This window comes from Alosa alosa, chromosome 17 (assembly GCF_017589495.1).
Source record: "Alosa alosa isolate M-15738 ecotype Scorff River chromosome 17, AALO_Geno_1.1, whole genome shotgun sequence".
Lineage (NCBI taxonomy): Eukaryota > Metazoa > Chordata > Actinopteri > Clupeiformes > Clupeidae > Alosa > Alosa alosa.
This window is the reverse complement of record NC_063205.1, coordinates 26,239,482-26,249,134: the sequence shown is the minus strand read 5'-3', so window position 1 is coordinate 26,249,134 and position 9,653 is coordinate 26,239,482. Positions and strand designations below refer to the sequence as shown.

Below are 9,653 nucleotides of genomic sequence, written 5' to 3'. Positions count from 1 at the left end.
AAAGGTTCTTCCCTCTTAGGCCACAGACGCACACAGAGCCCTGAGTAGGTGGACAAGCACATTCACACACACACACACTGCTGTCAACCCATCTGTTTTTTGTTTTTTTTCGGGGTTTCTCACATGTTAACTTTTCCCCCGCTTTTAATATTTCCGTACATTATCCCGTATTTGAATACGCTCATAACATTAGCTCTGCCACCAGACCTGTCGTCCCTGAGTAGGTGGACAAGCACATTCACACACACACACACACTGCTGTCAACCCTTCTGTTTTTTTTTTTTTTTTTCGGGGTTTCTCACATATTTTAACTTTTCCCCCGCTTTTAAGATTTTCCCATACAATATCCCGTATTTGAATATGCTCATAACATTAGCTCTGCCACCAGACCTGTCGGTCTGTATGCTGTTGTCATTTTGCTATCCCCTTGCCCCTCTAGCGAAACAGATGTTTTCAAAGCATCCTTTTTCTTGCTTGAAGGCGACCATAGAGTGATATTAGCCTATTTAAGATAACAGCGTTGCTGTTGTGAGAGCACTTTTTGATGATAATCTGTAAGCAAAGTCATGTTACACCTAGCTTCACACCACGTTAGTGCAGCAGTTTTGTGCTCTTGAGTTCTGTCAGCAGCGGGATAGCAACAGAAAGATTAGCCCAATGTGGAAATTGTCCCGTATTTTGGATTGAGAAACCCAGGAAATGTCCTTTATTTTCAAAGCTCAATGTTGACAGCTATGACACACACAGTCACACACACCCACACTCACACACACAGTCGCAGGACCCTGGAGCCCAGGATGTAAGCTAGACGTTGGGGAAGGATGGCCTCTGTCTGACCGACTCCGACAGGCCCGGGGTGCGTGACTGGCCCTGAGACGTCCACACTGCATTTCACATTTCACACTCGAAAGAGCAGTGTCTCACTCTGTCTTCTTTTTAGTGATGGCTGTGCATTTCTGTGTGTGTTGGTTGATTTCTTAACGTTTTTCAGTGCTAGTGTTTGTGTGTGTGTGTGTGTGTGTGTGTGTATGTGTGAGTGTGTGCATGTCTCTGGCTGAGATTAAATATTTCCTTTTTTATTGCTCTGTTGCTGTCTAATATAATTAGACATCTAATTATCTAATAGACGTGTGTGTGTGTGCGTGCGTGTGCATGTGTGTGTGTGTCCTTGAAGGCTCAGGCTCATCCAATTGAGACCACATTTCCCAGCAATCTGTTCCCACTCCCTAAATGTGAGCAGTGAGGTAACTAAAACACAGACAATGCACTCTGGGAAATGTATGCCAGTGGATAAAATTAGAGCATCACCTCTGATTCGTAAGTATAACATGCATATTGCTGTGTAGATTATGGCTGACTAATGTGTTATGCAAAAAAATTATTGCAAATAGTCTGAGGGTGAACACGTGAGCTGTAATTTGATTTGATCATTTATTTGAAGATGCTGATGAGGCAGTAGAAGTTTGAATGCTTAAGAGGTGGGTCATGCAGTAGTATGTAGTATCACCCGAGGCCAGCAGTGAACTGAGTTTCAACTCTTGAAACAACTGAACCGCACGCTAAAGGTCATTAAAAAAAAGGTCATTATTATTATTGATAGTTGTATTAGGAGGTGGAAGAGGAAGAAAATTCAAGTTTGGGCATGAGTCATAGTAGGTTCTCATTTACATAATATGCTATTATAGATAAAATAATCTGCCTTATAAATAAACATATGCAAACATATCTGTAATGCAATGAGTAACAAAGAAAAACTTAATAGCAATGAATCACTGAACGTAATAGCAAAACTTGAACAAAACTTAATAGCAATGAATCAATGCCCTAGCAATGAATCACTTGAGTCTGCTGAAGTAATCAAGTATTTATTCAACATTATATTGAAGTTCCCTTTGCTAGGTACATTTCATAAAGCCCTTTACATGGCAAATCAGTACCCAGTGTGTCATATAATATAATATAATATACTTTTTTTCTTTCAATGTCATGAAAAAAATAAACACTAATATTTTATGATGTATCTGCTTAGAATAATTAATACATATTGTTGTCAGTTGGAAAATGTGAAATTGGAAAAGTTTTTTGAAGAGTCTATAAAGTGTGTTTCTCTTCAGCAGCCGTGCTCGGGTACGATCCTGCACTTGAGGATCTGCAGGTAGTTCTGTACCTTGTTGGAGTCCCTGCGGAAGCAGTGGAGCAGGTCATAGTTGGCCAGACCCTGGGACTCGCTGTGGTCCACAGTGGGCAGGAAGGCCTCCCGGGACGAGACGCCACTCACAGAGTTACTGATTATCCCCAAGTGCTGCATCTAAACAAGAAAACAAACAAACACTGGCATGTTGTTGAATGTCTGCTATTTTCACAGAGTTTCACGTTGCATCTGAAGACAAGGAAAAGCCTACCATTGGTGATGTTTGTTGAACGTTTGTTAAATGTGAGAGTTAGTAAACATCCCCAAATTCTGCAAAAAAACATCCTGTCAACCATCTCTTTAGGCTTTGCCACTAAGGTGTCACATAGTTTCCAAAACTACTTTCGAATGTAAAGCAAATGCATCACACAAATGTAACACAAAGTACACATTTATTTCATAAGGTGAAATAAGTTTGGCTGTCCTAACAAGCAATTCATACAGATCCCCAAATAACCACCAAAATGACTAATAATAACATGAATGATAATCAAAAATATAGTCTAATAAATAGAACTATATTACATATATAACTATGTATATCCACTAAACTATAAACATTAATCATTTAAGAATCAGACATGACAAAAGCACACAATCTCCACTCTACAGAACGTAACACTTCAGGACCAAGGTCAGCTCCCACAACAAACATGGTTTCCTCTCTCTTTCTCTCTCAAGCATACTGACAGGCACAAAACTAATGAAATGAAAAGTAAAGAGTTGGCAAAAAAACGAAGCGCCCTCTCAACGTCCTTCTCAATGCCCATGTACCACTCTACACATTTCAGGACCAAGGTCAGCTCCCAAAAAACATGCTTTCCTCTCACATTTCAAATCAAGCATCCTGACAGGCACTACACTAGTGCTAAACTAGCACACTTCACCTAAAAGACAAAAAAAAACCAAAAACACGCACCTTCTCGGCGACTTTCTCGACGCCCTTGCGGAGCTCGTGCACCATGTCGCTCATGTCCATCGCCTTGTTGCTGTTGAGGCTGCTGAAGTGGTCAGGCTCATGAGCCATGCTGTGGTGCAGCTTCCACAGGGGATCCCTCCAGGCTACCAGCAGCTTCAAGATGATCTCCGTCAACTCCTCACTCTGCCCGGGCCAGGGACACATGGAAACCGTGAAAAGGCTACAACGTCAATTTATATCCAATAGGAAGCGTGAAAGATAACTGATACATGAACATACAAACATACAAATAAACTTATAATGAAATACCGTATATTATCTTATATAGTGTTTGTGTGTGTGCATGCATGTGAGTATTATTACAAAGACACATGCAGGTAAAATTGAAAGAGGAACTTATAGTTGTGGTGCATTCTCTTTTCCATTAGGTATTCAAATATGTGTGAGTGTGTGTGTGTTTTAGTGAGTAGAGTAAAAGAAGCGCAGAAGCTGAATGAAGCATGGAGTGAATAAAGTTGCCGCATGAGCACGCACAAACACACACACTATTACAAAGACACACATGCATTTTAATTTAAAAGAGGTGCTTACAGCCAGTTTCTGTGCATTCTCTTTTCCATTTGGTGTTAGTATGCTAGACGTGTGGCATCTAGGAAAAGCCTTGCCTATGTGGTTTTTGCTGGGTAGAAAATGCTGCTCCTTCAAAGAGGGAGGAGGAGAGAGAGTGGAGAATGACTTTAGCAAAGAGTGGTTGTAGGAAGAAGCAGTCAAAATGAACATGTGAAAATTATCATCTATAGATATCTGTTACAGGCAATCTATGCATTTATTACAAAAGTAAATGTAACTTAGTAATGAACATACAGAGTAATATATTTCATTCTAATACGATATGCTGTACATTAGGATTAGGATTCATTTTACTATTTAATTTTATTGTAGGATCAACACTTTGACAATCAGCAGACAAACTAATTCTGATGACTTAGTCTGCTTATTTTAATCATGTTCTCAATATGCTAACAATAAGGAACAGCATTCCAGTATACTATGTTAAGATTAAACACATAGAACATCAGCTCCCCATGTCTCATTCATATAGCCCACATATCAACTCACACGTTTCTGATGTTTTTGATGACGGGTAAAAACAAGCGACTTACGAAGTCGGAGTGCAGGTCACTGGAGAGGTCATGAACCCTCGCCGAGTGCTGGATGACCCGGTCGAAGAGATCGGACAGAGAGAGGATGTGGCAGCCGACGCGGCCATTGGCACAGAGGGGCACCGAGGAGACGGGGGCATGGAGGTCCAGACACACCAGTGCGGCGAGCAGGAAGAGCACTGAGAGAGAGAGAAAGAGAAGGAGAGAGAGGGAGAGAAAAGGAGGTATGAAGAAAGAAAGAATAAAGAAAGAAATTGTAATAGGTAGAGGAAAGAAGGCATAGAGAAACAGAGCAGAGGAAAGTGATCGTAAGAAAAGAATCAGAAGACACGGAAGGTGTATTTTCAAGCTTTCCTCTACAATCCACCACGAGTAAAAGTTCCCACAACATTATTGTTAAAGATGCCATGGTTCCCTCCGACGGCTCCTCCAAGTTAGAGAAGTAGAGTAGAGGGGGCTACCTTGTTTCCTGTTGCAGGACATTCTGAGCGGTGGTCTGCGTGGGTCAGTGCTGGGCAGTGCCAACGGACAGCTGGCTATTTAAAGTGTACGGCGAGAGGAGAGTAGACAGCAAGACCCCTGCACTGACTCCGCTCATTAAAAAGGCTCACGCTAAGTGACTTGGGGTGGGCTCAAGGGTAGATACAGTAAGTGTCCATGAGTGTGTGCGTGCGTGTGTGTGTGTATGTGACAGACTGTATTCGTCAGGGGCTCTTCCTATCGGACTGCAGTCATGATTCACACCCCTGCTTCCCTCCTCTGAGCAGAAAGAAACTGATCAGGTGGAATGCTGCCGGAATAGCGTGCGTGTCCATGTGTGGGGTGAGTCTGTGTGGGGGTGGTGTGGGGTTGTGAATGAGCATGTGCGTATGCGTGGTCATACTTGTGGTCATTCTGATTCATGGTGGAATGATGATGGTGGTCAGTCAGTAAATTGTTTGCAAAAGTGTAAAAGCAGAAGAGGTAAATTTGTCCATACAGGAGGGAGCTGTGTTATATACTGTACTGTGTACAATGACTGTGTTGCATTGATTGATAACACTGTTTCAGGTGGAATCTTGAGGAAGCTAGTTATACTACAGTAGTTGTGATGAAATCACAGCTTGTTTGAATTCACAGAATATTTTATAAAGCTTTATAACAAACATGTCATTGCCATTATGAAGAGGTCAAATAAGCTTTATAATGCTTTGTGTCATGTTAAGCTGTAAAAGATTATACAGTAACATCATAATGCTTTATGAACACAGTCATGAGTATGTGTAAATAGTAATATATACTAATGGCAATATGTATGAGGCTTTTGGTTTATAACTCTTAATGAATGTATCTATAATGCTTTATGGGTTCATAGAAAGTGTTACCAAAATATCAAGGGCATGCATAAAGCAGCATAGACACTGTAAGACCTAGTGGTCTTGTAGCAGCTGACACCAATAACTGTTGTTTCCTATGGTTGTCGTAGTTAGTCTTCGATTTAATTTACTTTGCACCCAATCACACACACACACCGATACACATATTTACACAGTCCTATGCACACACAAGCGCGCACACACACACACACACTTTTCTTACCATTTTTCCTGAATGGCAGCCAAAACTCAGTGCCATGCATGAAAGCAATAACTAAATCAGCTTTTTACCACCTCAAAATATTGCCAAACTCAGAGGGCTGATGTCAAAACATGACTTAGAAAAACTCATTCATGCATTTATCTCCAGCAGGGTTGATTACTGCAATGGACTGTTCACAGGCCTTCCAAAAAAAGACTATTAAACAGCTTCAGGTGATACAAAATGCAGCAGCTAGGATTCTAACAAAAACTAAAAGAACTGACCACATTACTCCAATTCTTAAGTCCTTGCACTGGCTTCCAGTAAGTCACAGAATCACACTATTGTTTGTTTATAAATCAGTAAATGGAGCAGGACCTAAATACCTGTCAGACATGCTTCAGCAGCACACACCTTCTCGTCCTCTCAGGTCCCAGGTGAAAAACCTGTTAGTAAAACCTACAGTTAGAACTAAACATGGTGAAGCTATGCGGCTCTGGGCCCAGTTCCCCGAAAGCATCTTAAGCCTAAGAGCGTCGTAAAGTCCCTCTTACGAACGTCTTAAGATTTGCCGACTGTTTCCCGAAACCATCGTAGCTTAAGAGCGTCGGAAAAACATTCGTAGATCTACGAGTGCTCCAGAGTTGTCGTTACCGACTAAGAGCGTCTTAACAGTACTTCTCACTGAGGTCACCAACAGGACATACAGAGGAATTACAATTTAGAATACATAATCCAACTTACGTTCCCATTCTTTATTGTGTTTACCTGTGATGAATTAGATTTTAGCGTGCAAAACAGCATAGCCTACATTTAATGGTCTAATGTGATGAAAAGCGGACAAAAATGCTATCAAGTTATTAAACAAGACGTTGCCAGAATAGTTTGCCATTATCTTTGCTAAGTGAGGGCTATATTTTAAGTATATAGTATAGTATATGTATATATACTTTTTTGATCCCGTGAGGGAAATTTGGTCTCTGCATTTAACCCAATCGGTGAATTAGTGAAACACACTGCACACAGTGAACACACAGTGAGGTGAAGCACACACTAATCCCGGCGCAGTGAGCTGCCTGCTGTTAACGGCGGCGCTCGGGGAGCAGTGATGGGTTAGGTGCCTTGCTCAAGGGCACTTCAGCCGCGGCCCACTGGTCGGGGCTCGAACCGGCAACCGTCCGGTTACAAGTCCAGAGTGCTAACCAGTGGGCCACGTACCCATATTAGGCCTATAAGGGTACAAGCAGAGAAAGGAACATGTGGTTTAGTCTGTAGGCCTACTGCATCAAAATCTAAGCCTACACATTTCCTCACTTTACTCGACTTCTTTCTTATCTTCAAACGTGTTCTTAAGTGACACAGCGAAAAAGTAGCCTATTGCATGGTGCAACAATCTAATCATAAATAATTACAATTATTTATGTCTGTGTGTGGTATATAATCTACTTGTGATGCTTACATGCAGATGTCAAAGTGTTTCTATTTTCGTATTGATTTGAATTAATGTGTAGATCCGAAGCTTAAACGGTAGGCCTATAGCTGTGACGTGCAGTCACCTGACATCACCATCAAATCAGAGGATATTTCAGAACTATTAACGTGGACAGCTCCTCTTAAGAGCGTCTTAAGAGCAGTGCACGCGCGTTCACGCTACGAGGATGTTCGGGAAACAGTCGGAAAAACCAAACAAACGATCGTAAGATGAATCGTAGAAAACCCTCCTAAGAGCGTGTCTCCGTCGTTATCGGGAAACTGGGCCCAGCTCTGGAACCAACTTTCGGATGACATCAAAAAGGCCCCAACTGTAGCCAGTTTTAAATCTAGACTTAAGAACAAACTGTTCTCAGATGCTTTCTGCTAACTGCGCCGAGTTACAAATTCTGAATCTGCCTTGATAATTATTCTACCTTGTCTTTTATTACTTTTTTTACTACTTTTGCCTTTGTTTTTGCTTATTAATTATTCTTTATGTTTAAATGATTTTACCTTGTGTTTTCTGTTTTCTTTGTATCATGATCTTTACCTTTTAACTATTCTTTGATGTGCTTTTCTTCTATGCTTTTATTTGTTATTGTTTGGTTTTGTTTATGTAAAGCACATTGAATGACCTCTGTGTATGAAATGCGCTATATAAATAAACTTGACTTGACTTGTGCTGCCTTTAGAGGACGATGATGGCTCAGTGAGATGAGGTGGGGGCATTTGGCCCCCCTGCTCCGGGGCGCACTGACTTAAACTGCAATGACAGCTCATGACGACAACAATATGTCACTAAAAACTTCAGTGCGTCTATGCGTGTGTGTGTTTGCGCGTGCGCAATGTGTGTTTGGTGCGTGTGTATGTGCATGTGCTTGCTTGTATGTGTGCATGCATGAGCAATACAATAGTATGGTATGCAGTATATACTATGTGTGTGATGTCTGTATCGGCCAATGTGTGTGTGTGTGCATGTATGTGTGTGTGCACGTGTGTGTTTGGTGACTGAATTGTATCTGCATCTGTCAATTTGGTATCCACAGTGCTGTCCAGAGCTTGTTTTATTGGTTGCTTAACAAGAAAGCTGACTATGTCACACTCATCCCAAACAAGGAAGCTCACGTATACTGATCCTGTATGCTTGCAGTCCATCTTAATAATGATAATAATGCACATTCGTTTTGTATGTGTTTTAGGCTTTTGCCTTTATTTGGATAGTGAAGAAACTGACAGGAAGTGAGTGGGAGAGAGAGAGAGAGATGGGGAGGGATCGGGAAATTACCAAAAAGCAGCTGCTGGCCAGGTTAATTGAAAATCATTTATTATGGTAAAATGAAATGTTTTAAGTTCTCGTTTACAGTTGTCCGTAGATTGTGGTGACCCCAGAGTGTCAGGGCATTCCACAGAAGAGGGAAGGCAGAGCAGAAGGCCGATCCCCCATGGTGCTGAGTCCTGTCCTGGGGGGGGACTTTAATCTTCAATTTGAAAAGTGCTGAAATGCAAGCTGTAAGGCTAACGCTACATACTAGCCATGTATCTGAGCCCAGTTTGCCCCACGTGAATTCAGAAGTCATGGCACGAGAGTTGGAGAAAGTAATGGCCGGACACATGGCGACTGCCCCCTTTCCACTTTAAGACGCATAGCCAGAGGTGAAGCCCTATGTGTAACTCTGCCCGCAACATGTGAGCTGAATCAGCTCAGAAAGTCTACACACACACACACAGACACACACATACACAAACACACGGGCATGGACACATCACACACACACGCACACACACCACAGAGCACAATTATTTCCTGGCTGTTAGTTTAACTGGCTGCCTGTGTGACACACACACACACACACACACACAGAGACAGAGAGATTGTGTTTGTACACAGAAATATTTACATCACATCACATATGTGTGTTGCAGATTTTCATGTTTCTAATTGTTCATGCATGTCTGTTTGTCAGAGAATTTGATCATATTTGGGGCAAAGTCATGGAATATCAGAGAATTTTGTTGCAGCGGTTTAAAATTGACTCAAATACATAATTGGCAAAATACATTAATATACATATTTCCACGCAGAACTGGTGTATACAGTATCTGGTTCTTAGCTATACTGCGGTCCACAAAGACATTATTGGGTAAGTTTGGTGTGGAAGAGTTTTTTTTTTTTTTTTTGGGGCTCCATATTAATACCTATAAATATACAATGGGATGTCATTGAAGTCCCTGTGGGTGTAATGGCAGATGTCCCAAATACTTTTATCTATTTATCTATCTATCTATCTATATACAGTATATATATATATATATATATATATTCCAAAAGTGAAAGATAAAAAAAAAAAT

The 9,653-nt window shown here is 41.2% G+C and overlaps 1 protein-coding gene across 1 annotated transcript; it reads right to left on the bottom strand.

The window, feature by feature from the left end:
- Positions 1-1,852: 1,852 nt before the first annotated feature.
- prl2 (prolactin 2) lies at positions 1,853-4,882 on the bottom strand. Its single transcript, XM_048268533.1, has 5 exons — positions 4,736-4,882; positions 4,275-4,453; positions 3,703-3,810; positions 3,112-3,294; positions 1,853-2,309 (listed from the first exon to the last, which is right to left on the bottom strand). Exons 1-5 carry the CDS (start codon positions 4,755-4,757, stop codon positions 2,112-2,114), a joined length of 690 nt encoding a protein of 229 aa, XP_048124490.1. The 5' UTR covers positions 4,758-4,882; the 3' UTR covers positions 1,853-2,111.
- Positions 4,883-9,653: the final 4,771 nt, after the last annotated feature.